The sequence below is a fragment of the Bombina bombina genome, chromosome 4 (genome assembly GCF_027579735.1).
Source record: "Bombina bombina isolate aBomBom1 chromosome 4, aBomBom1.pri, whole genome shotgun sequence".
Classification (NCBI taxonomy): domain Eukaryota; kingdom Metazoa; phylum Chordata; class Amphibia; order Anura; family Bombinatoridae; genus Bombina; species Bombina bombina.
Window position 1 is genome coordinate 229,401,915 of NC_069502.1, and position 26,986 is coordinate 229,428,900.

Here is a 26,986-nt window from a genome sequence, read left to right on the forward strand (position 1 = left end):
AAAAAGATACAGTAAAAAACACAAATAAGGGGAGTTCCTTAAACTAAGGGTAAAAGGTAAATCGTGTTTTAAAAAGGTGGAGTATGGGTGGCTAGGGGAGTGTAAACCTCTTTCTAGGAAATTCCTAATTGGATTAAATAGAATAGTGTGGAGGGCACTTAAAGCTTAAACACTAAAAAATGTGAATCATATTTGGTTTTGTCTGTCTATTGTCTATATATGACAAACGTGTATATTATAATGATGTTTAGATATTATATTATAGGTATCTGTATACGTAAATGGCTGTATTATACAGCTATACAGCCAGCAATATCCTGATATTGTAAAAAGATAAACTAGTGAAAACCTCTATATTCAAAAAGGTGAAAATATAAAACATCAATAAAAAAGATATCAATGAGGAAATAAAAATGAATACATGTGAATAAATCGATGTGTTAAATAAGTGAATGAATTTAATAAACAAGTGTTAAATTGCGCTAATATTTCTCTTGCAAGGTGTATCCAGTGCACGGATTCATCCTTTACTTGTTTGATATTCTCATTCCCTACAGGAAGTGGCAAAGAGAGCACACAGCAGAGCTGTCCATGTAGCTCCCCCTCTAGCTCCACCCCCCAGTCATTCTCTTTGCCGGCTCTTAGCACTAGGGTCTCTCTCAGGAGGGTAAAGTGAATGTGGTGTTAGAATTGTAGTTTTTATCATCTTCAATCAAGAGTTTATTTTAAATGGTACCGGTTTGTACTATTTACTCTCTAGCAGAAAAGTGATGAAGATTTCTGCTGAGAGGAAAATGATTTTAGCATGTTGTAACTAAAATCCACTGCTGTTCCCACACAGGACTGAGGAATACCAGAAAACTTCAGTTGGGGGGAACAGTTTGCAGGGTGATCTTCAATAAGGTATGTTCAGTCATTTATTTCTAGACAAGACTGAGATAATGCTAGAAGAGACTGACAATATCCCCATGAGGGGAGGATAAGCTATGTTCACAGACTTAGTAAGGAATTGAATGCTTACATAATAGGGCTAATATACTGGTTGACACTTACTAAGGGCAATCGATTGTTTAGCTAAGGAAAAATCGTTTTGCAAGACACTTTGAAAGCCCTTTTGGGTTTTTCTGGGGTTATTTCCCACATGGCTGTTTTTTATTCACTTAGGAGTGATTTAGTAGGCCTCACAACTCTGGAGTAGAGTGGGAAGGGCCTAATTTTGCGCCTCAGATGCGCACTTAGAATTACAGAGAGGTTCATGCTGCTTCACATGGAGGGTCCTGCTGCTGTTTGAGGGCCTTAAAGAAGCTATATTCCCCCAAATCTGATCCCTAAGGGCAGGTAGGGCCACAGCAAGGCTGTGGCAAGGTGCTGTAGTAATTTTAACCGGGTTTTGGCTTTAAACTGCTCCGGTTTCGGCATTAAGGGGTTAATCGTTCTGCAACTTGTGGTGCAATCTTATTAAGGCTTTAGGAACATACTGTGAAAATTTCAAAAGGATTGCTGCATTTTTCACTGTTTTGTAAAATTGTGTGCTCTTTTTATCTCTTAAAGGCACAGTAACGTTTTTTCAAATTGTGTTTTTTATTTGATTAAAGTGATTTCCAAGCCTGTTTGTGTATACTATTAACTACTTGCCGAGTTCTTCATTCCATTCCCCGGCCATCTGTGGCTCAGTGCATGGAGACAATCGGATTAATGGTAGCGGCAATGGACATAGTCCCTTTTGCTCGGATACATCTCAGACCACTGCAACTATGCATGCTCAAACAGTGGAATGGGGATTATGCAGATTTGTCTCCTCAAATTCAGTTGGACCAGGAGACCAGAGATTCTCTTCTCTGGTGGTTGTCTCAGGACCACCTGTCTCAGGGAATATGTTTCCGCAGGCCAGAGTGGGTCATTGTAACGACCGACGCCAGTCTGTTAGGCTGGGGTGCGGTCTGGGACTCCCTGAAAGCTCAGGGCTTATGGTCTCGGGAAGAAACGCTTCTCCAGATAAACATTCTAGAACTGAGGGCGATATTCAACGCTCTTCAGGCATGGCCTCAACTATGCGGCCAAATTCATCAGATTTCAGTCGGACAACATCACGACTGTAGCTTACGTCAATCATCAGGGGGGGACAAAGAGTTCCCTAGCGATGACGGAAGTAACCAAAATAATCAGGTGGGCGGAGGACCACTCCTGCCATCTCTCAGCAATTCACATCCCAGGAGTAGACAACTGGGAGGCGGATTTTCTAAGTCGTCAGACTTTTCACCCGGGGGAGTGGGAACTCCACCCGGAGGTATTTGCTCAGCTATGGGGCATTCCCGAATTGGATCTGATGGCGTCCCGTCAGAACGCCAAACTTCCTCTCTACGGGTCCAGGTCCCGGGACCCCAAGGCGGTATTGATAGATGCTCTAGCAGCGCCTTGGTCCTTCAATCTGGCTTATGTTTTTCCACCGTTTCCTCTCCTCCCGCGTCTGGTCGCCAGAATCAAGCAGGAGAAGGCTTCAGTGATTCTGATAGCACCTGCGTGGCCACGCAGGACTTGGTATGCAGACCTAGTGGACATGTCATCTGTCCCACCATGGACACTGCCAGTGAGGCAGGATCTCCTAATACAGGGTCCGTTCAAGCATCCAAATTTAGTTTCTCTACGTCTGACTGCTTGGAGATTGAACGCTTAATTCTATCAAAGTGTGGGTTCTCTGAGTCATTTATAGATACTCTGATTCAGGCTAGAAAGCCTGTCACCAGGAAAATCTACCATAAGATATGGCGGAAATATCTTTGTTGGTGTGAATCCAAGGGTTACTCATGGAGTAAGATTAGGATTCCCAGGATATTGTCTTTTCTCCAAAAGGATTGGAGAAAGGATTGTCAGCTAGTTCCTTAAAAGGACAAATATCTGCTTAGTCTATCCTGTTACACAAGCGTCTGGCAGAAGTACCAGACGTTCAAGCGTTTGCTCAGGCTTTAGTCAGAATCAAGCCTGTCTATAAACCTGTGGCTCCGCCATGGAGTTTGAATCTAGTTCTTTCAGTTCTTCAAGGGGTTCCGTTTGAACCATTACATTCCATAGACATTAAATTGTTATCTTGGAAAGTTTTGTTTTTGGTAGCTATCTCTTCTGCTCGAAGAGTTTCAGAATTATCTGCCTTACAGTGTGATTCACCTTACCTGGTGTTCCACGCAGATAAGGTAGTTTTGCGTACCAAGCCTGGTTTTCTTCCTAAAGTTGTTTCTAACAAGAATATTAACCAGGAAATAGTTGTTCCTTCTCTGTGTCCTAATCCATCTTCGAAGAAGGAACATCTGTTACATAATCTTGATGTAGTTTGTGCTTTAAAGTTCTATTTACAAGCAACTAAGGATTTCAGACAAACATCTTCCTTGTTTGTTATCTATTCTGGTAAGAGGAGAGGTCAGAAAGCGACTGCTACCTCTCTTTCCTTTTGGCTGAAAAGCATAATCCGTTTGGCCTATGAGACTGCTGGCCAGCAGCCTCCTGAAAGAATTACTGCTCATTCTACCAGAGCAGTGGCTTCCAAGTGGGCTTTCAAAAATGAGGCTTCTGTTGAACAGATTTGTAAGGCAGCGACTTGGTCTTCACTGCATACTTTTGCCAAATTTTACAAATTCGATACTTTTGCTTCTTCGGAGGCTATTTTTGGGAGAAAGGTTTTGCAAGCAGTGGTGCCTTCCGTTTAAGGTACATGTCTTGTTCCCTCCCTTCATCCGTGTCCTAAAGCTTTGGTATTGGTATCCCACAAGTAAAGGATGAATCCGTGGACTGGATACACCTTGCAAGAGAAAACAGAATTTATGCTTACCTGATAAATTACTTTCTCTTGCGGTGTATCCAGTCCACGGCCCGCCCTGGCATTTGTCAGGTAAAAGTTGTTTTATTTAAACTACAGTCACCACTGCACCCTATGGTTTCTCCTTTTTCTTCCTAACCTTTGGTCGAATGACTGGGGGGTGGAGCTAGAGGGGGAGCTATATGGACAGCTCTGCTGTGTGCTCTCTTTGCCACTTCCTGTAGGGAATGAGAATATCCCACAAGTAAAGGATGAATCCGTGGACTGGATACACCGCAAGAGAAAGTAATTTATCAGGTAAGCATAAATTTTGTTATCTCACTAAAAACAGGTAGGCAATGTAAAAGATGATAGTTCAGGGATGTCTCCCTTTTAGCATATAAAATAAATTATTGGTTAAAAAGTCCATTCGGACCACCTTTAAATGAAAATGGATTAATAATCCATAAAGTTCCTTGTGATTTGCAATTTGCAAGAGCTGAAAGTATTTTAACTTATGATACAATAGTAACAGTCTCGTTTGCGGATTTAGAAGATATTTTGCTATTTGTAGCAGTTTCTTTACACACCAATGTCGTTATTGGGACTTCTCTGAACAAACTGCCTGTAGCTTTTACATCGAATAGACTCACCACCTGGATCTCTACCACCTCTGAATCGGGCTCCTCTCATCGTTCCTTGCGGCTCGTATTGCCCTCTGGTTCTGGCGTTTGGGTTTCCTTTTTCGCCATGTGTGTATAACTTTGAGTTTGAGTTCCATCACAGAGTATAGCACCGGGAAAGACACTGCAGTAGTTGTATGAGGTGCTTATCCTGCTGCTATACTTTGGAGAACAAGTACTTGTTGAAGCCTAAAACATTTCAGGAGTTGAACAAAGAGATGGCAAAGACTGACGATAACTGACCTATCACAAAGCTAATTTGAGGTTACGTGATAGACCCAGAACTCGAATTCGAAGTTGTACTCACACGCCAAAAAGGAAACCCAAACACCAGAACCGGAGGGCGGTGAGAGGAGCCCGATTCGGAGCTGGTAGATATCCAGGTGGTGAGTCTATCTGATGTAAAAGCTACAGACAGTTTGGTCAGAGCAGTCACAATAACGACATTGTTATGTAAAGAAACAGCTACAAATAGCAACATATCTTCTAAATCCGCATACAAGACTGTTACTATTGCATCATAAGTTATAATACTTTCAGCTCTTACAAATTGCAAATCACAAGGAACTTTATGGATTATTAATCTATTTTCATTTAAAGGTGGTCCGAATGGACTTTTTAACCAATAATTTATTTTATATGCTTCAAGGGAGACGTCCCTGAACTATAGTCTTTTACATTGCCTGCTGTTTTTTGTGAAATATATTGGCGCAATTTAACATTTGTTTATTAAATTCATTCACTTATTTAATACATCGATTTATTCACATGTATTAATTTGTTTCCTCATTGATATCCTTTTTTTTTCTTTTTTCTAATGAAACGGTGAGTCCACGGATCATCTAATTACTATTGAGAATATCACTACTGCCCAGCAGGAGGTGGCAAAGAGCACCACAGCAAAGCTATTAAATATCACCTCCCTGCCCTCCAACCCCAGTCATTCTCTTTGCCTACATTAGAGCAAGAAAGTGGTAAAGTTAGGTGTTAAGAAAAGATTCTTCAAGCAAGATTTTATTATTTTTTAAGCAGTACAAGATTGTTCTGCTTTGTCCTAGGGTGTAGCCATAGTCCATATCAGTCTCTTCAGTAAAGCAGTGGTGGCTTTCAAGCAATGGGAACTTGTGGGGCACAATCCTCACTGCGCCTCCTATGTATTTATGCTGCCCTAACCATGCAAGCCTGAGTAAGATTACTCAGTCTTTGTTTCTATCCACAGATCCATGTGAGGGATCTGGCCTCTCAAACCTAGTGAGCTGCCGTGCTGCCTGGCAGAAGTCTTAAGTTAAGTGCTAACTTTATTTTTTTCTGGGACACGCTGCAGAGAAAATATATAGCACTTTATCATACACAGTGGGACAAGTCACATTCTCCTATGATAGGGGAATGGTTATTAAAGGCAGCAGTAGCAGGCACTGGGGATGAGGAGACTCTTGGCTCAGTCATGGTGGTGTGTTTTTTACTTTACTCCCGACGGCTGTGGTAATACATTTAGCCGAACGGGAGTTTCATGTGGTTACGTCCACGATGGGCGGAGTTAGTTACGGCGGCAGCTTCTATTGCGCGCTTTTTTTTGCCCTGTCTCACTTCCTGATTTCGGTAGTGGGGAATACAGCTGCGTCACAGGTTTAGCAGCGTTGCGGTTACCGAACCATAATTTGTAAATAGTTGAGTCTGGATTATCTACAGAGTAGTACGCTCCGTTAGCAGGCAGGCAGGTAAGTACCTCAGCAAGGCAAAAGCTGAGGTGTAGAGTTGTCTGAAGTGTTTTTTTGGGGGGCCACTTTGTTTTGTTAAATAACAGAAAAATAAAGCAGTTATTTTTTCGTTTAAAATTAAGAGACAGTAACGTTTCTTTTTTGGGGGATATTTTCTAAATAAAATATCAGTTTCCTGTTTGTCTGTTTATTGGTGAATAAAGATGGACCAAGAAACCCTGCAAGTTTTGTTTCTTGTTGCTATTTCATCTGCTCAAAGAGTTTCAGAGCTCTCGGCATTACTGTACGAGTCTCCTTACCTTATTTTTCGTGCGGATAAGGTAGTTTTGCGTACTAAGTTAGGGTTTCTCCCTAAAGTGGTTTCAGATCGGAACATTAATCAGGAGATTGTTGTTCCTTCCTTGTGTCCTAAGCCTTCTTCTCAGAAGGAACGTCTGCTACACAATCTAGACGTGGTGCGGGCATTGAAATTCTTTTTACAAGCGACTAAGGATTTTCGTCAGTCTTCTGCTCTCTTTGTGGTTTTCCCAGGGAAATGTAAGGGGCAGTAAGCTACAGCTACTTCTCTTTCTTTGTGGCTGAAGAGTATCATTCTCTTTGCCTATGGAACCGCTGGACAGCAGCCTCCTGAGAGAGTTATGGATTCTACGAGGGCTGTTTCCTCTTTCTGGGCATTCAAAGATGAAGCTTCTGTAGAACAGATTTGCAAGGCTGCAACTTGGTCCTCTCTTTACACTTTTTCAAAATTCTATAAATTTGACACTTTTGCCTCGGCTAAGGCTTCTTTTGGGAGAAAGGTTCTTCAAGCAGTGGTGCCTTCTGTTTAGGTTCCCTGTCTTGTCCCTCCCTTATCTGTGTACTCTAGCTTGGGTATTGATTCCCAATAGTAATTAGATGATCCATGGACTCACCGTGTCATTAGAAAGTAAACAAAATGTATGCTTACCTGATAAATTTCTTTCTTTGACACGGTGAGTCCACGGCACTCCCTGTTTTCTTAAGACAGGTTTTTGTGTGTATGTTGTAAACTTCAGACACCTCTGCACCTTGTTGCTTCCTTTCTCTCCTTTGCTTCGGTCGAATGACTGGGGTTGGAGGGAAGAGAGATGATATTTAACAGCTTTGCTGTGGTGCTCTTTGCTGCCTCCTGCTGGGCAGGAGTGATATTCCCAATAGTAATTAGATGATCCATGGACTCACCGTGTCAAGAAAGAAAGAAATTTATCAGGTAAGCATACATTTTGTTTTTATTGATGTTTTATATCTTTCACCTGTTTGAATATAGAGGTTTTCACTAGTTTATCTTTTCACAATATCAGGATATTGCTGATTGTATAGCTGTATAATACAGCCCTTTACGTATACAGATACCTATAATATAATATATAAACATCATTATAATATACACGTTTATCATATATAGACAATAGACAGACAATACCAAATATGATTCACATTTTTTAGTGTTTAAGTTTTAAGCGCCCTCCACACATTAACCATTCTATTTAAAAAGGTTTATTACATATTCTATACATCAACATTTGCATAAAAAACAAATAAAATACAAGAACACTAATACGAAATGGTCTAAGGTACCTCTGGTATACCAGGATTAGAAAAAGTATTGTGCCGGCACTAAAAGTTCAACAAATAGTCTAGTCCTAGTAACGCCAAAAAAGTTAATGAAGAAAAAAACGAAGATCCCAGAAATCTACAGACGATAAAATTCAATGGAGATGGGTCCAAAAAAATCTTCTCTCTAAATAAGTACCTAAATGGAAAACAACAAAACACAAAATAGTGCAACCCTGTAGATAAATGCATATAATACTGGGGATAAAAGTACTCAACGGATGGTTCAAACAGCCTACACGTTTCGACCTACTGTATATTGGTCTTTCTCAAGGCTCTCTTTAGAGAATGCACTTCTAGTTCATGTGTGTCAAATAGGTAACATTGTGCTCACTCCCGTAGAGTTACTTATGAGAGGGTACTGATTGGCTAAAATGCAAGTCTGTCAAAATAACTGAGATAAGAGGCAGTCTGCAGAGGCTTAGATACAACGTAATCAGAGAGGTAAAAAGTATATTTAATATAATAGTGTTGGTTGTGCAAAACTGGGGAATGGGTAATAAAGGGATTTTCTATTTTTTTTTTTAAACAATAAAACATTTTTGACACTGTATAACTACTTTATACTGCCAACAGTCATTATTTACCTGAAAAGTGACAATGTCCCTATATCGATGTTTAATACATTTGATAAGAGTTCTGCATTTTATGCTATAGAACATTTCCCTTACCCATTTTTTGTTGTTGTTGTTGAAGACCTTGCTAAAAGTTCCATAATACTTCAATCTTTCTATACTGGACTAATAAGTTAATTCTATATCTAAATGATCAATAGCACAACAGTTCCTACTTGCTAGTGATTATTTTCCTTTTCTGCTATACTACTGATGTTACTGTATGTATGTTAGCTTACTGTATAATTGTGAGTCCAAGAGTTGCCCCTTTACCCATCACCTCATACCCCTTAACTATCATATTCTAGTTCCCTCTCAACCTCATTTATATCCATATATGCAGTACAAATGTGCTGACTGTTCCTAGTATAGGGTAACTACATAATGCTTTCTGTTTAAAATAAATATAAAATGAATTTTGCCTAACTACAGGTCATATTTGAAGTTATCATCAAACCAATTTTTCTGATGTATTGTCTGACTTTTCTGCATGCTCTCACATTAACGGCATTTGAGCTTTGTATTCTTGATCTGAATCTTCTATGACTACATTGTTAAACATATGTTGTATGTTTTTGTGTAATTCTCTCTGTTGATAAAACTTCACTGAAAATAAAAAATTATATTGTTAGCCAAACCATATTAATCCAGAGTCATTCATCAATATCACGACCAATATTTATTCCAATAAACCTGTAAAAACAATGCAATATACTGTTCAATCTAAAAGTTCATTAAGGGCATAGAACTGTACTAGAAGTCTATAGAGGCAGATGGATGTGGATTGCATATCAGGCCCTACTGCTCTTCATGACTCACATGTATAGGATCACGTTTTATTCTCACACATAAGTAATGATTTGTCAGGTTCATTTACATCACTTTATTTTAAAAGAATATGAAAACCAAAAATGATCTTGTTGTGATTGACAGAGCACACAATTTTAAAAATGTTACCATTTTAATATAAAATTTGCTTTTTCCATGATATTCTGTGTTGAAGTGATACCTAGGTAGGCATCTGGAACACTACATGACAGGAAATAGCACTGGCATCTAATGCTCTTGCAAATAGATGACATTCTTGCAAAACTGCTGGCGTATAGTGTCCCAGACATATGCAGGCTCCTTAGGTTACGTCTCTCCTTTTCAACAAATTTTACCAAGAATACAAAGAAAATTTGATAATAGAAGTAAATTTGGAAGTTGTTTAAAATGTAATGCTAATTGTCTCATGTCCCCTTAAAGGGCTATATAGTAGAATTGCATAATAAGCACATCCAAAATAAATAGAAATGCAATTGCACTTAAAGGGATATGAAACCCACAATAATGTTGTGATTCAGACAGAGCAGACCATTTAAAAAAAAAAAAGTTTTCAATTTAATTCTATTATCAAATTTGCTTTGTTTCCATGAAATTCTTTGTTGTAGAGATACCTAGATAGGCATCTGGAACACTACATGGCATGAAATAGCACTGCCATCTAGTGCTCTTGGAAATGGATAACATTCTTGCAAAACTGCTGCTATATAACGCTCCAGAAATAAAAATAAAATTTTTTAATAGAAGTAATTTAGAAAGTTGTTTAAAATTGCATGCTCGATCTGAATCATGAAATAACATTTTTGGGTTTTATATCCCTTTAAATGAGCAGATTCCCCCCTCCCCCCTAAAAAATGAAATTTTCTGCAATTACCAGCCCCCTTTATCATGTGACAGCCATGAGCCAATCACAGACTCATACACGTATACACTAAACTTTTGCACATGCTAAGTAGGAGCTGGTGCCTCAAAGTGTAAAAAGACCAGTAAGTACCTTCCTTGTGGCTATGTCCCTTAGGACTTACCAGTTGACAGACAGGACGCATGATAGACTCTGTTTTGCTTACCAGAACTGGTTTCCAACGCTTGTGTTACACAACCCCAAAGTGAGCGAAGCTCTATACACACGTTGCCGAAATGAGTAACCAGATAAAGTGGCTGTATGTTATTTTATTTTTATATTTTATGTTTTTTAATATTGTTTTAATAAATGCTAAAAGAAAGAGGATGTGGATGTCTGAGAGTATTTCATATAGTGTTGTAATACTACAGCTAGATCTGAAAAATGTCAGTACCTCTGTCTATATTCAAGAGACTTCCCACCTTACTACATTGTTGCACTATGGTCCTTAGCTGTTGCTTTTGTTTTTGAGGATTGAAGAAATTGTGAGGAATAAAAGCACTCATGAATCCTTCTTACCTCCTCTTTTGGTTCATTTGTTGTATTTTTTTTTGTACATTTGGAGAGTTTCTATGTCAGTATTTGACCAACTGATATTGATCTCTCATTTTGTTTCTCTGCCAGGTCTGTATCCTCTGATTGGCTGGAAGATTGGTGAAGAGGTGGTTTGTTTGGCAGAAGGTAATGCCTCAGACACTGGTACTGCCATCAGATGGGCTCAGGAGTTGAGTAAGTAAACAGTTGCTATGAATATAAAGCCTCCTGTCTAATCATACATAACTCTTATTAGGATTTACTGTATATCTATATTTAGGTTTTAGAAAACATGCAATAGACTGGGGATATAAATATTATAGGTAATGTAAAGAAAAAATAAATAAATATACATGAAAGAAATGTGTGAGCAATCATAACTGTGCCTCCTTTCATCCCTCTATCCATCTAATTAATTTGTTATAGTAATGTGTTTGAAGAATTGAGTTTTTGCATAGAAATAGGGCTAACACTGAAAATAATCTCCTGCTTTTCTTGTATTTTGTATTTGAAATCTGAAATATTGAAATGCTGTTCATGACGTGCATTTTTTTAATTCCAACATGTTAATTTACATTATTTTTATTTTTGCATATTTCTGTTACAAAAATGTGCTTAGAGGAATATGGCTGCACCTCTCTGATGAGGCCAAAAAAGGCCTGGGGTTGTCATGTTCCTTGTTCAAAGGAGAGCTGCCTGGTATTTCGGGGCTGGACTGACCTTACTTGGTGGGATCAGACTGATATGCTACAGGAAAGTTTTCCTTTGTGAAAAGCATTACTGGGCTAAAAGAGGCTGCTCCTAGGTGGTAACTCGCTATAGCACAAGCTACTGAGCTGTTGTTCGTTCCTGGTAGATCGCTTCTCTCGTCGTATACAAAAATGTAGCCCTGTAAGGATAATGCATAAAAAAAAACGGTTTCACACCAATATAAAAAGTACACAAATGGCCAATATAGACTGGAAACAAAAAACATAGATTTGTAGAAGCAGTTAAAGTGAATGTAAAGTTTTAATGAGAGAGTGCCCGGTTTTTAAAAATCTCTTAAAAACAGGGGCACTTTCATTAAACGTTACAATTAAGCATTTTTAAAAAAATATATTTTTCTTTATTACAGAAGCCCGGCGATCCTCTGCCTGCAGTTCCTGCTGTACTTAGCACAGCAATGATGAATCCGGCTTCCTCAAGGCGTCCAGCTCGTGAGGCCACACAATGATTGGAGGGAGCCAGATACGTCATCGATATGCTAAGTAAAGCAGGAGCTGCAGGCGGAGGATCGCCGGGCTGCTGTTGTAAACAAAAAGGTACGTTTTAAAAAAAAAAAACTTAAATGTAAAGTTTATTGAATGAAAGTGCCCCTGTTTTTTGAGTATTTTTAAAAACTGGGCGCTTTCTCATTAAACTTTACATTCTCGTTAAGAACCAGAAAGCCCATATTTCCTTCTGAATTGTAAGCTTTAATTGTTAGGCTATCATTGTGGATAGCCAAGGTATTCTAAAACTTTCTTACAGCTGTTGTAAACAAAAAGGTACGTTTTAAAAAAAAAAAACTTAAATGTAAAGTTTATTGAATGAAAGTGCCCCTGTTTTTTGAGTATTTTTAAAAACTGGGCGCTTTCTCATTAAACTTTACATTCTCGTTAAGAACCAGAAAGCCCATATTTCCTTCTGAATTGTAAGCTTTAATTGTTAGGCTATCATTGTGGATAGCCAAGGTATTCTAAAACTTTCTTACAGTATTTGTGCCTTTGCTACCTCTATTGGAAGTCTGTTCCATGAGCAGCTGCCCTTTCTGTAAAGAGGAGTTTCAGCAAATGACTGATACCCTCTAGGGTCTAGCATAACAGGCTTTTTTCTTCTGGGGCCATACGTTTTTTTTTTCTTGTAAGATTTATTTATTTTTAGTAAACCTCTTTTGACCAGTTTTTTATTTATTCACAATATATGCTTCTACAGAACTGTACACAATATTTAAAGGGACATTAAACCCAAATTTTTTATTTCATGATTCATATAGAGAATACCATTTTAAACAGCTTTCTAATTTACTTCTATTATCCAATTTGCTTCATTCTCTTGATATTCTTTACTGAAAAGCATATCTAGATAGGCTCAGTAGTTTCTGATTGGTGGCTGCACATAGATGCCTCATGTGATTGGCTCACCCATGTGCATTGCTATTTCTTTAACAAAAGATATCTAAAGAATGAAGCAAATTAGAAAATAGAAGTAAATTGGAATGTTGTTTAAAATTGTATTTTCTATCTGAATCATGAAAGAAATTTTTTGGGTTTAATGTCCCTTTAAAGACAATGCTGGTATTACAGGTTTTTCTAAACCCGGCGTTAGCCACAATAAAGTGAACGGAGAGCAAAATTTAGCTCCACATCTCACCTCAATACCAGCGCTGCTTATGGTAGCGGTAAGCTGGCTAAACGTGCTCGTGCACGATTTCCCCATAGGAAACAATAGGGTTGAGCTGGCTGAAAAAAAACTTAACACCTGCAAAAAAGCAGCGTTTAGCTCCTAACACAGCCCCATTGTTTCCTATGGGAAATACATTTTACGTCTACACCTAACATGAACCCCGATTCTAAACACCCCTAATCTTACTTATTAACCCCTAATCTGCCGCCCTGACATCATCGCCACCTGCATTATATTATTAACCTCTAATCTGCCGCTCATTAAAAAAAAGTATCAGTAATTGGTATCGGCGAGTATTTGAAAACAAGTATCGGTACTTGTACTCGGTCTTAAAAAAATGGTATCAGTGCAACCCTAATATATTTATTACAGTGGCGGCGATGTCCGGTCGGCAGATTAGGGGATAAAAATTTTAATATAGTGTTTGGGATGTGGGGGGCTCTGTTTAGGGGTTAATAGGTAGTTTATGGGTGTTAGTGTACTTTTTAGCACTTTAGTTAAGAGTTTTATGTTACGGCGTTAGCCCATAAAACTCTTAACTACTGACTTATAATGCGGTAGGAGTCTTGACAGGAGAGGGTCTAACGCTCACTTTTTCCAAGACTCGTAATAACGGCGTTGGGAAAATCCCATTGAAAAGATAGGATACGCAATTGACGTAAGGGGATTTGTGGTATGCTCGAGTCGCGGAAAAAAAGTGAGTGGTACACCTGTACCTGCCAGACTCTTAATACCAGCGGGCGTTAAAAAGCAGCGTTGGGACCCCTTAACTGCTTTTTAAGGCTAACGCAAGACTCGTAATCTAGGCGATGGTGTTTTCAAATAATTTTTTCATGAAAAAAACACTTTTTTTTTTTTTGTAATATTATGAGAATTTGTTTGTAGAAAGTGTTCCATAATATGTAAATAAACTGGATATTAAGAAGCAGTCGGGAATAAAAAAAAAAAACTACAGAATTTAAGACTACTGGTATTTGACCCCATAGTTTACTAATACATTGATTATAATCCAGTCTAATAAAGATAACAGCTGTATGCCTGATCATATCCTCTGTTTCTGCAGATCTTTTCAGCAAACTCTCTGACACTGAGGACATGGCACGAAGTGTGTCAGACTGCGGAGGAATTTACTTTGTACCTTCTTTTACTGGTCTACAGGTAAATAAACTGCATCATTTAATTTCACCTTCTGATCATATCTATTTCCAGCTAATTGTCCTCACAAAGTTATTTGCAAGTTGCATAAAAATTATTTGCTTCTGTGCTTTTTTGTGTGTATACTGTGAAATGCATGTACGATGGCTCTGACAATATAGACATTTTGTACTTTTTAGCTATTTCACATTGTTATTAAAGTAAATACACTTTAATAAATTACTAAACTGTTAAAACTTTTTGACACAGCTTTGAGTATAGAGAATAAAAAAAATAACAATCATCAAAAAGTTTAAATTTTAATAGAATCCAATAATGTTACTATCAGTTGCTTATCCTCTCCTCTTGAAAAGTCTGTAGTCCAGCTAAAGGTGCTATGATTGTGTTTTCTGTCATTGTCTACCCAAATGAAGTGTAAGGAAAGTTTGTGCCCCTTTACCAAGTGAATAAGGCATCATGCGTTATAATAATCCATAGATGCTCAGTGTGGCCAAAATATTGGTGGTATGATAAAATGTTGCAGATTCCACATTTCATGCATTGCATCTGTAAAGGATGATCATCCTTTATCAGACAAACCTAAGTAAACAATTGGGTCGAATGTGTTGTGCAAGAATAGAGACTATATTTTGACCTATTGCCCAATGTTTAGAATCATTTGAATATGTAGTCCAACAAATAATACCAAAGTGGCCGAGTGGTAGTTTTTCTGTGTTAAGACATAGCACAAACTAATATGCCCCATTTGTGTTTGTGTGGCTTTGTGTATATGTTCTGTGGTTATAATGTGGTGTTTCTTTCCCTTCCCGCTGCCAGTCTGTGATGTGTAAGTGCCTCTCTCTTACTCTGATATTGAAAGCAGTAGCACAACGTTTTCCCATGTGTCACTACCTTTTTGTTTATTTCAGGCTCCAGTAAATGATCCATTTGCTTGTGCATCATTCATGGGTCTCAAACCTTCCACCAGCAAGAGCCATCTAGTTAGAGCAATTTTGGAGTCTGTCGCATTCAGGTGAGGAAATCTTTAAACCTAAAACAAAATTTCTTTCCTATGGCATGGAGAATCCACAACGTCATTCCAATTACTTATGGGATATTCAACTCCTGGCCAGCAGGAGGAGGCAAAGAGCACCCCAGCAAACCTGTTAAAGGGACATAATACACTCATTTTTTCTTTGCATAAATATTTTGTAGATGATGCATTTATATAGCCCATAAAGTTGTTTTTTTTTTTTTTTAAATATAATTTTGCTTATTTTTAAATAACATTGCTCTGATTTTCAGACTCCTAACCAAGCCCAAAAGTTTTAGGAGAATACCAACGTATACCTACTCCAGCTTGCTCCTGTTTGTGTAAAGGATCTTTTCATATGCAAAAGAAGGGGGAGTGTCTGATATTTCCCATTTGCAGTGGGTGTTCCAGTAACCTTTTAAACAGAGCTAAACTGGAAGCTTCGAAGTAAGTTTTTACATGCAGTTATATGAAAATTGGTGTATATTGTCCCTTACCGTCCCTTACCCATAATCCTCAATCATTCTCTTTGCCTCTGTCAATGGAGGATGTGCGAAGATGGTGTCTGAAGATATAATCCATTTATGGGTATTTTTTCCCTGCAAGCAAGGGTCTAGCTGTGTCCACGTCAATCTCTTTAGTAAGAGTAGTGGTGGCTTTAAGCAGTTAGAAGGCGGTGAGGTAGTCTTTGCTTTACTTCTAACACCTGTGCTACCCCTTTGCAGAAAGCCAGGGTTGGTTACTCTGTTCTTTTTTTTTACTACAGGTCCATGACAGGGAGTGGAGTACCTGTCACACCTAAGTAGCTGTTATCTTCCCTTTAGCTGGATCCACAGGTAAGTGCCTTTGCCTTCTAGGTACTGAAGAACAGCACTTTAGAGGTTAACCCTCAGGTGGAACATTTTTGGGACTTGGTTATCCTGTATTTGGTTAAGGGTACATTTTATGGGCAGTTTTACTGGTACTTGCAGCTTTACTGACACTTTTTCTGTCAAGAGGTTAATGCCTTTTGTCATTAACATATATGTGAGAGACTTAAGACTTGGCAGAAGGGTTATTATGGGATTTTTACTTTTCCCTTTATTTATAGAGCAGATGGGCTATGGAAGGAAAAGGATCTAAAGGACCGTTTACTTTTAAGAGCCGTTTGTAATTAACGCGCTTGTAAAGGTGCAGTTTAATTTTTTCTGCGGCTCATGTGACTTCTGCACTTACATTATATCAGAGCGGAGTTTAGTGAGTCTAACAGTGTCGGCTTTGCGGCTTGTACTCAACGATTGGATCGTCTGCCAAGAGGAAAGGATTTCTACAGGAGAGTCTTGTTTCCTCTTGCTAGTGGGTTATCAATTCCTGTCACGGTAGGCGCCTCAGGCAGTCTGAGGTTGATTTAAACGGTGACAGTTTTTTTTCCTTAGCCTTAAGAAATTCATTTTGTTTATGTGATAAATCATCTTTTTTTGATGAGGAGGATACTTCAGTAGCTTCTGAAGGGGAGATCTCAGACTCTGACACAATGGGGAGAAAATCTTCAGAATCTGAAGAAGTTAATTTCAGATTTTAGCTTGAACATCTCCGGTTGCTAATGAAGGAGGTTCTAGCTACTTTGGACGACTCTTAACCTTCGGTTGCTGTCAACCTTAAAAAGTCTTCTAAACTTAAGAGTTTATTATTCTCCCTCTTTTGAGGATGTGTTTCCTGTTCCAGACAAGATGTCTGAAATTATAGCTCAGGAATGGGATAAGCCAGGGGTTTCTTTTTTCCCCTTCCCCTGTTTTTAAAAAGATGTTTCCTGTTGCTGACTCAATTTGTGACTCATGGCGCACTGTGCCTAAGGTAGAGGGAGTTATCTCTCCTCTGGCTAAAAGAACTTCCTTTCCTATAGAGGATAGTCGTTTCTTTAAGGATCCTATGGATAAGAAGCTAGAGGCTTACTTAAAAAAGATGTACATCCATCAAGGATTACAGTGGCAACCTGCGGCAAGTATTGCTACGGTTGTGGGTGCAGCATCTTATTGGTGTGACTCCTTGTCTGATCTGATATCAGAGGAGACTATGATATAGGAGATCCTGGATAGGATCAAAGCTCTTAAACTGGCCAATACCTTTATCTCCAATGCTAACATGCAGGTAATTATACTGGGAGCAAAGATGTCTAGCTTTACTGTTCTAGCTCGCAGAGCTCTGTGGTTAAAATCCTGTTTGGTTGATGTAACTTCAAAAGCCAAGCTTTTGTCTTTACCTTATAAAGGTAAGACTTTATTTGGACCTGGTCTGGCGGAAATTATTTCTGAAGTTACGGACAAGAAGAACAGACCTAAGGGTCGCCAGAATTCTAATTTTCCCTCCTTTTGTAACTTTAAAGAACCAAAGTCTTCTTCCTCTTCTTCCAAACCAGAGCAAGCTAAGACCTCTTGGAGGTCCAGTCAGCCTTGGAATAAGGGGAATCCTTCCGCTGACTCTAAATCAGCATGAAGGGTCCACCCGATCCAATTTTGGATCAAGTGGAGGTCAGGCTTTACTTTGTTCTGCAGGCTGGAATACACAATGTCCAAGATCCATGGACTGTGGGCATAGTATCCCAGGGTTACAAAATAGGATTCAAGTCTTGCCCTCCAAGGGGCAGATTTCTCCTGTCAAGACTATCCACAAACCAGGAAAAGAGGGAGGCCTTCTAAAATTGCATAGAGGACCTATCCTCCCTGGGGTTATTGTTCCAGTCCCACTAGAGGAACGAGTGAAGGATTCTATTCAAATCTATTTGTGGTTCCCAAAAAGGAGGGAACTTTCAGTCCCATCCTAGACTTAAAGTGCCTCAACAAATTTCTCAGGGTTCCGTCCTAGATGGAAACTATTTATTCCATTCTTCCATTGGTTCAGGAAGGTCAGTTCATGACGATCATAGACCTGAAGGACATGTTGCACGTTCCCATCACAGGGATCATCACCAGTTTCTAAGGTTTGCCTTTCTGGACAAGCATTTTTAGTTTGTTGCACTTCTGTTTGGTCTTGGCATGACTCCCAGAATATTCGCAAAGTTTCTGGGGGCTCTATTGGCAGTGATCAGATCCCAGGGAATTGCTGTGGGGCCTTATGTAGACGACATCTTGATTCAGGCGTCATCTTTTCAACTAGCAAAATCTCATACAGAGATGATGTTGTCTTTTCTACGTTCCCACGGGTGGAAAGTGAATATGGAAAAGATTTCTCTATTTCCTGCTACCAGATTGTGTTTCCTCGGGACAATCATAGATTCCCTGTCCATGAAGCTTTTCCTGATGGACGTCAGAAAATCCAAACTTCTTGCTTCTTACCTTTCTCTCCAGTCTGCTATTCAACCATCAGTGGCTCAATGCATGGAGGTGATTGGTCTGATGGTGTCTTCCATGGACATCATTCCTTTTGATCGGTTCCATCTGCGAACTCTACAGCTTTGCATACTCAGTCAATGGAACGGAGACCATTCAGATTTATCGCAGAGGCTAAATCTGGATCCCCTAACGAGACTCTTTCTCGTGGTGTATTTCACAGGAACATCTGTCTCAGAGCACTTGCTTCCTGAGACCTTCCTGGGTGATTGTGACTACGGACGCCAGCCTGTTAGGCTGGGGAGCTGTTTGGGGTTCCCTAAAAGCTCAGGGCCTGTGGTCTCGGGAAGAGTCTTCTCTTCTCATAAACATCTTGGAGTAGAGAGCAATCTTCAGTGCCTTGACAGCTTGGCCTCAATTATCTTTAGTCCGGTTTATCAGATTCCAGTCGGACATCACCACCTCAGTGGCTTACATCAACCACCAGGGAGGAACTCGAAATTCCTTGGCCATGGAGGAGGTGACTCGTATTCTGCAGTGGGCGGAAGCTCACGATTGTCTCCTATCTGCCATCCACATTCCAGGACAGACTTTTCATCCCGGGGAGTGGGCTCTCCATCCTGAAATGTTCTCAAGGATCACCCTCAGGTGGGGGGTTCTGGAGTTGGATCTAATGGCGTCTCGTCAAAACGCCAAGCTTCCAAAGTACGGATCAGTTTCAAGAGATCCTCAGGCCGCTTTGATAGATGCTCTGGCGGTTCTTTGGAATTTCGGTCTAGCATAACAGTTTTCTCCGTTTGCTCTCTTTCCATGTCTTCCACCTTGGATGTTACCTCTGAGGAAGGACCTTCTAATGCAGGGTCCATTCCTCCATCCAAAATATCGATTCTTGGAAGCTGACTGCTTGGAAATTGAAAGGCTAGTCCTGTCTAGACACGTTTCTTTCTGAGGTGGTCATTGATACTATGCTTCAGGCTCATAACCCTGTTACTCGTAAGATTTACCATAATGTATGGCGTAAATACCTTTTTTGGTGTGAATCTAAGGGTTTATACTGGAGCCAGGTGAGGATTCCCGGATTTTATCTTTTCTTCAGGATGGCCTGGAGAAAGGTTTGTCAGTCAGTACTCTGAGGGGTCAGATTTCAAGTCCATGTCAGGAGCGAGGCTACTAACCTGTCACATTTGAAGGGCCGTGTTCCTCTTCCACGGCATAGATTCTGGTTAGATCGTTTAATTTTTTTAGTACAAAAGGATACGGAAGACAGAGTCACAGTGCGACGCCTTTTATCTTTAAAGAATCAAGGCTTAATATTCCTGGAAAGGCGATTATTGAACGGGGGGTTATACATGATATTGTTTGTGTCATTGCTGCGTTATGTGTGAGATGAGGCTCTGGCAATGTGTGGAACTTTCAGGTTATTTACGGGAGTATTGCGCAGCCTTTTTTTTTTGGCGCGTTTTTTTCCTTAGTGCAGGGGTGGTCCTTCCAGGCATTCCATGTGACCAGGTGTGGCTATCTCTCTTCCTCTATTGATCAGCGGTGCAGGAGACGCAATGGTTTCTGTAGTCCGGGTCATAGGAGGTGGTGAGTGCCCCGGCCATTGGAGGTTATAAAGGTGCCTATTTATTAAGTTAATCTAGTCCGTAACAAAAGTGCAAGCTATGGAGGGCTCTGACGCGTTAGAGGGTTCTCCCTCTTTAACAAGGTCTCATTCCTGTGTTTATTGTGAGGAGGTTCTGGTAGAACAGCCTGCTCAACCATATTCCACATGCCTTGATAAAGTTACGACATCTAAAAGTAAATGAATGTCTAGTATTAATGAGCCGTCCACCTCTGAGAGTTCCCCGTCCCATGAGGTGCGTTCCCTGCATTCATCTCCAATCGCACATGCAGCGCCCCAGGGTCCAACCATTACTCCTGCGGGAGAGATTCGTTAGCCATCAGATTTTGCGGATCAACTTATACGATGAGAAGGCCCACTCCGACTCTTCAGAGGAGGTCCCTTCTGGGTCAGAGTCTGTGTCATCTAAACCTCCTTCTGCGGGGGAGCCTGACTTTAGGTTTAGGATAGAGAATTTGCTCTTTTTGCTGAAGCAAGTGCTTGCTACTCTGGAGGTTCCGAAACCGAAGCTTCCGGAGGAACCTGCGATTCCTAAGCTTGATAAGGTATATGAGGACAGGGTGGTGCCTCAGGCCTTCCCGGTTCCTGTTAAGATGGCTAATATTATTAAGAATGAATGGGAGTGATTAGGTTCTTCCTTTTCCCCTTCTTCTTCCTTTAAGAAACTTTTCTCCTTTCCGGACTCTCAGCTTGAGCTGTGGGGTACTGTCCCTTAGGTGGATGGTGCTATCTCAATGCTCGCGAAGCGGACAACTATTCCCCTTGAGGATAGTTCGTTGTTTAAAGAGCCAATGGATAAAAAGTTGGAAAATATGTTAAGGAAGATGTTTCAACACACAGGGTTTGTTTTTCAGCCGGCAGCGGCCATGTAAATCCCTGTGTGAAATGGTTGAGGGGGAGACTTCCATCGACAAGATACAGGATAAAATTAAGGCGCTGAAGATCGCCAACTCTTTCATCTCTGATGCCAATATGCAAATTATTCGTCTGAACGCTAAGGTATCAGGTTTTTCCGTTTTAGCTCGCAGGGCTCTGTGGCTCTGCGGACATGACCTCTAAGTCGAGGCTGTTGTCCCTGCCTTTTCAAGTAAAGATTCTGTTCGGTCAAGGATTGGATTCGAATTTGATTATATCCACGGTTACGGGAGCCAAGGGAGCTTTCCTACCGCAGCATAAGAAGGCTAAGCCTAAAGGATCTACTTTTTGTCCCTTTCGTGCTGACAAGGCTCAGCACCCGGCGTAAAAGCGGACTAGTCTAAGGGAACTTAGAAACCGGCTCCTTCTTGAAACAAGTTTAAGCAGAGCAAGAAGCCTGCCGAGGAAAAATCGACATGAAGGGGCGGCCCCCGACCGGTCTCCGGACCAAGTAGGGGGCAGATTATCTCTCTTCTCAGAAGCATGGTTGCAGGACGTTAAGAACCCTTGAGTTCTGGAAGTTGTCGCCCAGGGTTACAGGATAGGGTTCAGATCCCATCCGCCCAGGGGCAGATTCCTCCTGTCAAACCTGTCTTCAAGACCAGAAAAGATAGAGGCCTTTCTAGAGTTTGTGAGGGATCTCTTCTCTCTCTGTGTTATCGTACCAGTACCCCAAGCAGAAAGGGGTCTAGGGTACTATTCAAATCTTTTTTGTGGTTCCAAAGAAGGAGGGCACGTTCCGCCCGATTCTGGAACTCAAGTGTTTAAACAAGTTTCTGGGATCTATTCCGCCCCTAGTTCAAGAGAGACAGTTCATGACAACTATAGACTTGAAGGATGCTTACCTTCATGTGCCAATTCACAGGGACCACTTCAAGTTCCTAAGATTTGTGTTTCTGGACCAACACTTCCAGTTTGTGGCCCTTCCCTTTGGTCTGTCGACGGCTCAGAGAATCTTCACGAAGGTTCTAGGGGCGCTACACACAGTGGCCAGATCCAGAGGCATTGCTGTGGCACCCTATATGGACAACATCCTAGTCCAGGCGCCGTCTCGCAGTGGACCATTCGAGGACTCTTCTTCTTTTGCTCCAAACTCACGGTTGGAAGATCAACTCAGGAAAGAGTTCACTGGTTCCCAGCAACAGGGTGGAGTTCCTGGGCACGATAATAGACTCTATGTCCATGAAAATATTTCTCACAGACCATCGACACAGGAAGATTGCGAGCTCTTGTCTTGCCCTTCAGTCCTCCTCAAATCCCTTGGTGGCTCAGTGTATGGAGGTAATAGGACTCATGGTTTCCAGCATAGACGTCATTCCATTCGCCAGGATCCATCTCAGACCTCTTCAATTGTGCATGTTGAGACAGTGGAACGGCGATCATTCAGATCAATTACAGCAGATATCCATGGATGCTCAGACTCTGATTTCTCTCTCTTAGTGGATCTGTCCGGAGCAACTGTCCATGGGGACATCCTTCTTGAGACCGTCCTGGGAGATTGTGACGACGGACGTGAGACTGGCAGGAAGGGGAGCTGATTGCGGTGCCAGGATGGCACAAGGAAAATTGTCCCAGGACGAGTCTCCTTCTGATAAATATTCTGGAACTCCGAGCAATCTACAATGCTCTGAAGGCATGGCCTCCTCTGGGGTTGTTCAGCTTCATCAGATTCCAGACCGAAAACATTAACTTGGGGGCTTACATCAACCATCATGGGGATACGAGGAGCTCCCTAGCCATGAGGGAGGTGTCTCGGATCTTGGAGTGGGCTGCTCGCTCTCAGTGATTCACATTTCAGGTGTGGACAACTGGGAAGCAGACTTTCTCAGCAGGCAATCCTTCCATCCGGGGGAATAGTCTCTTCATCCCGAAATGTTTGCAGAGATTTGTCTCAGGTGGGGAACGCCGATGATAGATCTCATGGCGGGTTGAGGTCCAGGTATCCCCAGGCAGAGCTGATAGATGCCTTAGCGGTGCCTTGGGGGTTCAGCCTAGCTTACATTTTCCCACCATTACCACTTCTACCTCGTGTAATGGCACACATCAAACAGGAGCGAGCTTCGGCCATTCTGATTGCTCCATCGTGACCGCGGAGGACGTGATTTGCGGATCTGGTGGGGATGTCATCCTCTCCGCCATGGAGGTTACCCTTTCGCAGGGATCTGCTGGAACAGGGTCCTTTTTTAAAAATCAAAATCTCGATTTTCTGAGGCTGACTGCGTGGAGATTGAACGCCTAGTCTTGTCCAAGAGAGGCTTTTCTGAAAGTGTGATTGATACTCTAATTCAGGCAAGGAAGCCAGTCATTCCTCGCATCTACTATAAGGTGTGGAGGATTTACTTGTCCTGGTGTGAGAAGCATGGATATCCTTGGCATAAGGTGAAGGTGTCCAGGATTCTGTCCTTTCTCCAAGATGGTTTGGAGAAGGGTCTTGCCGCCAGTTCCTTTAAAGGGACAGATTTCGGGAATTATCCACCTTGTTGCATAAGAGACTCGCTGAGCTCCCTGACAATCTTTTGTTCAGTCTCTGTCTAGAATTAGGCCTGTCTTTCAACAGTCTGCTCCCCCATGGAACTTAAATTTGGTCCTTAAAGGGATATTCCAGCCAAAATTGGAAACCACGTGGGTGCATTTCGGTATTGAACAGAAGCAATTTTGTAATATACATGCATTAGCAAATATGCTTCTAATAAAAGCTATAGCGGTTTCAAAAGTGTATTTAAGTATGCAACGTGCACCAGCATTTTAAACACAGCACTTGCTCAGAGAGCGTAAGGTGCTTGTACCATCTGGTAATGACTCAATTTGTTAATTGCTGACATGATACAAGCCCCACTGATGATCTGAGCAGCAGCAGTTTTTAAAATGTGGGTGCAGTGACACTATCTAACTATGCTTCACATGCACACGCAGAGAAAAATGTTAACACTAAAACAGCAATAACTTTTACTAGAAGCATTTTTGCCAATACATGTATATTGCAAATATGTTTCTATTCAAAGATGTAATAAATCTATGTGCATTTAAATTTTGACTGGAATGTCCCTTTAAGGTATTGCAGAAGGTTCTGTTTGAGCCTATGCATTCCATTGACATAAAGATTCTGTTCTGGAAGGTTCTCTTCCTGTTGGCCATTGCATTGGCATGCAGAATGCCTGAACTGGTTGCCTTGCAATGTGAGCATCCTTATCTGGTGTTTCAGGCGGATAAGACAGTGCTTCCCACTGGTTTGGGGTTTCTTCCCAAGGTGGTGTCTAACCGTAACATCAATCAGGAAATAGTTGTTCCTTCTTTGTGTCCTAAACCTTCTTCTAAGGAGAGGTTACTTCATAACCTGGATGTGGTTTGTGCCTTAAAGTTCTTCAGGCTACAAAGGATTTCAGACAGTCTACATCTCTTTTTGTGGTGTATTCAGGGAAGTGCAAGGGGCAGAAAGCCTCTTCTACTTTGTCCTTTTGGTTGAGGAGCTTGATTCGCTTGGCCTATGAGACAGTGGGACATAAGCCTCCTCAGAACATCACGGCTCATTCAACTAGAGCTGTGGCTTCGTCTTGGGCCTTCAAGAATGAGGCCTCTATGGAGCATATTTGTAAGGCGGCTACCTGGTCTTCCTTACAAACTTTTACAAAGTTTTACAAATTTGACGTTTTTGCTTCTGCGGAAGCTGTTTTTGGGAGAAAGTTTTTGCTGGCTGTGGTGCCCTCAGATTAGGGTCCGCCTTTTACCCTCCCGGTTTTATTCAGTGTCCTCTAGTGCTTGGGTATATTTTTCCTGACAGTAATGTATGAAGCTGTGGACTCTCCTCCCTTTTAGGTAGAAAACATAAATTATGCTTACCTGATCATTTCATTTCCATCGTGGGGAGGAGAGTCCACGGCTCCCGCCCGTATCTCTGATGGGCGGACCTAAATTTATTCATCTTCTAGCACCATTTATACCCTGATATTTCTCCTACTGTTCCTTGTTCCCTCTGCAGAATGACTGGGGGATGAGGGAAGTGGGGGAGGTATTTAAGCCTTTGGCTGAGGGGTCTTTGCCTCCTCCTAGAGGCCAGGTTCTTAATTCCCAACAGTAATGAATGAAGCCGTGGACTCTCCTCCCCACGATGGAAATGAAATTTTCAGGTAAGCATCGTTTATGTTTTCCATCTCGTGCTCTTGCAAATGTATAACATGTGCATGCTCTTGAACTTATGTTCTTGTTTTTTTATCAAATAATGCCAAGAGAATGAAGAAAATATGATAATAGAAGTAAAATGTCCCTTTAATAGAATTATAATATTTTTATAATAGGCTGTGGTGTGTACTTTCCAGCACTACGGGGTTCTATACAAATGATTAATATAATAACTTTCCTTTAGCTACAGTTGTTCTCTCTCCAGTAAGGGGCTTAGACGCACTTCATAAGTCTTAGGAATCATTCAAGGTATTTGGGAGTGTATGTGTGTTGTATCTCAAGAATATTTTTTAGAACATATTTGTCATAGGCTCATTAGATTGTCTTTGGTCCCTTTCTATAACACAGGTCAGCAAACAAAAACTTTTTATTTGGTTGCCAAGGATGTTTGAATGAATTTAGGATATTTTGGGGTGCTTGATGGAAAAATGACACAAGTTTTTTGCCTAATTGGCTCTACGTCTTGAGATAATGGATACCCCTTAAATTATGATTTTACCCCAATACAAAACGTTAAAAATGTGGTTACTAATATGAGCACAAAGGTAGACTTTTAGTGAGGAACAAGGGGAGAGGTTCCATCAGGATATAAAGGTGATGGAGAATGGAAAGGCAGATGGGACACACATGGTGGCAGATTACTGCTAGAGCCTCCAATGTGATTGTCCTTATGACCCATCTAAAAGAAAAGCGTACAAACAGCGTTTTTCTGTGCATTGAGTGTGCTTATCTGAATCGGCTTACTTTGTTTTGATGTTATTGTACTGAATAAAACACCATTATGATTCAAGACCGTTTCCATGTGATTTGTGGGTATGGTACACCTGATCGTTAAATTTCTTTAGCATTTTTTATGTTTTTCAATGGGGGCATCCGTTATCTCTAAAATTAGAGCCAATCTAGAAGAACCAATGCCATATTCGAAATTCGCAACACAGTTACCCTATAATCGATTTAATGTCATTGGCTTTAAAATCAGTGTTGACCTGTGTAATTATCTGTTATCTGAATATTTGTCTAACCCCATTTCTGACCCTGAACCCCATTTTTATAACTTCAGAAACAAGCAGCTGTACGACACTGTGCTGAGAGAGACTTGTATTCCCATAACCCAAATAAGGCAAGTATAATGTTTTGACAGCCTGTATACATTTCTGTAGAAATCTCTTCAGAACATTTTTTTTATATTACGTTTGTCCCCTTCCTAGGGTCGATGGAGGAGTCAGTAATAATACTTTCATTATGCAGATGACTGCTGATCTCTTCAGCCAGCCAATTGATAAACCCAAACACACAGATATGTCCTCATTGGGAGCAGCCTTCCTAGCTGGCCTGGCTGTGGGTATGTATACGTTTTGCATTTCTTCTTGCAAACTGGTTTGAGTTTCACATTTTTTTGTCATCAATGAAATAAATATCAGAACTATGAAAACTGATCTTTTTGCGTCACCTAACTAGATTGCTTACTAAGCAAAGAAGAAAAATATTTGTGGTTGAACTTTGCATCTAATATAAAGTGGCAATGTTATTAAACATTTGAGATTTGCAGTATATTTTTAATAAAGACTTCTTATTTAAAGTGATAGTAAATCCTAGTGTTTGTGAAACGCTAGGATTTACCAGTGTAACAAATAAAGGGGACTTTCAGTCATGAAGTATAAAATACTTCATGCTGAAA

The 26,986-nt window shown here is 40.7% G+C and overlaps 1 protein-coding gene across 2 annotated transcripts in view; it reads left to right on the plus strand.

Annotated features, from left to right (window-relative positions):
- Nucleotides 1-26,986, plus strand: part of GK5 (glycerol kinase 5) — a 163,856-nt gene that overhangs the window by 114,638 nt on the left and 22,232 nt on the right. For both annotated transcript variants that reach the window (XM_053709816.1, XM_053709817.1), the window contains 5 exons: nucleotides 10,785-10,889; nucleotides 14,185-14,279; nucleotides 15,185-15,288; nucleotides 26,369-26,428; nucleotides 26,517-26,650. In XM_053709816.1, the coding sequence (XP_053565791.1) occupies nucleotides 10,785-10,889; nucleotides 14,185-14,279; nucleotides 15,185-15,288; nucleotides 26,369-26,428; nucleotides 26,517-26,650 (498 nt within the window). The remainder of the gene's footprint in view (nucleotides 1-10,784; nucleotides 10,890-14,184; nucleotides 14,280-15,184; nucleotides 15,289-26,368; nucleotides 26,429-26,516; nucleotides 26,651-26,986) is intronic.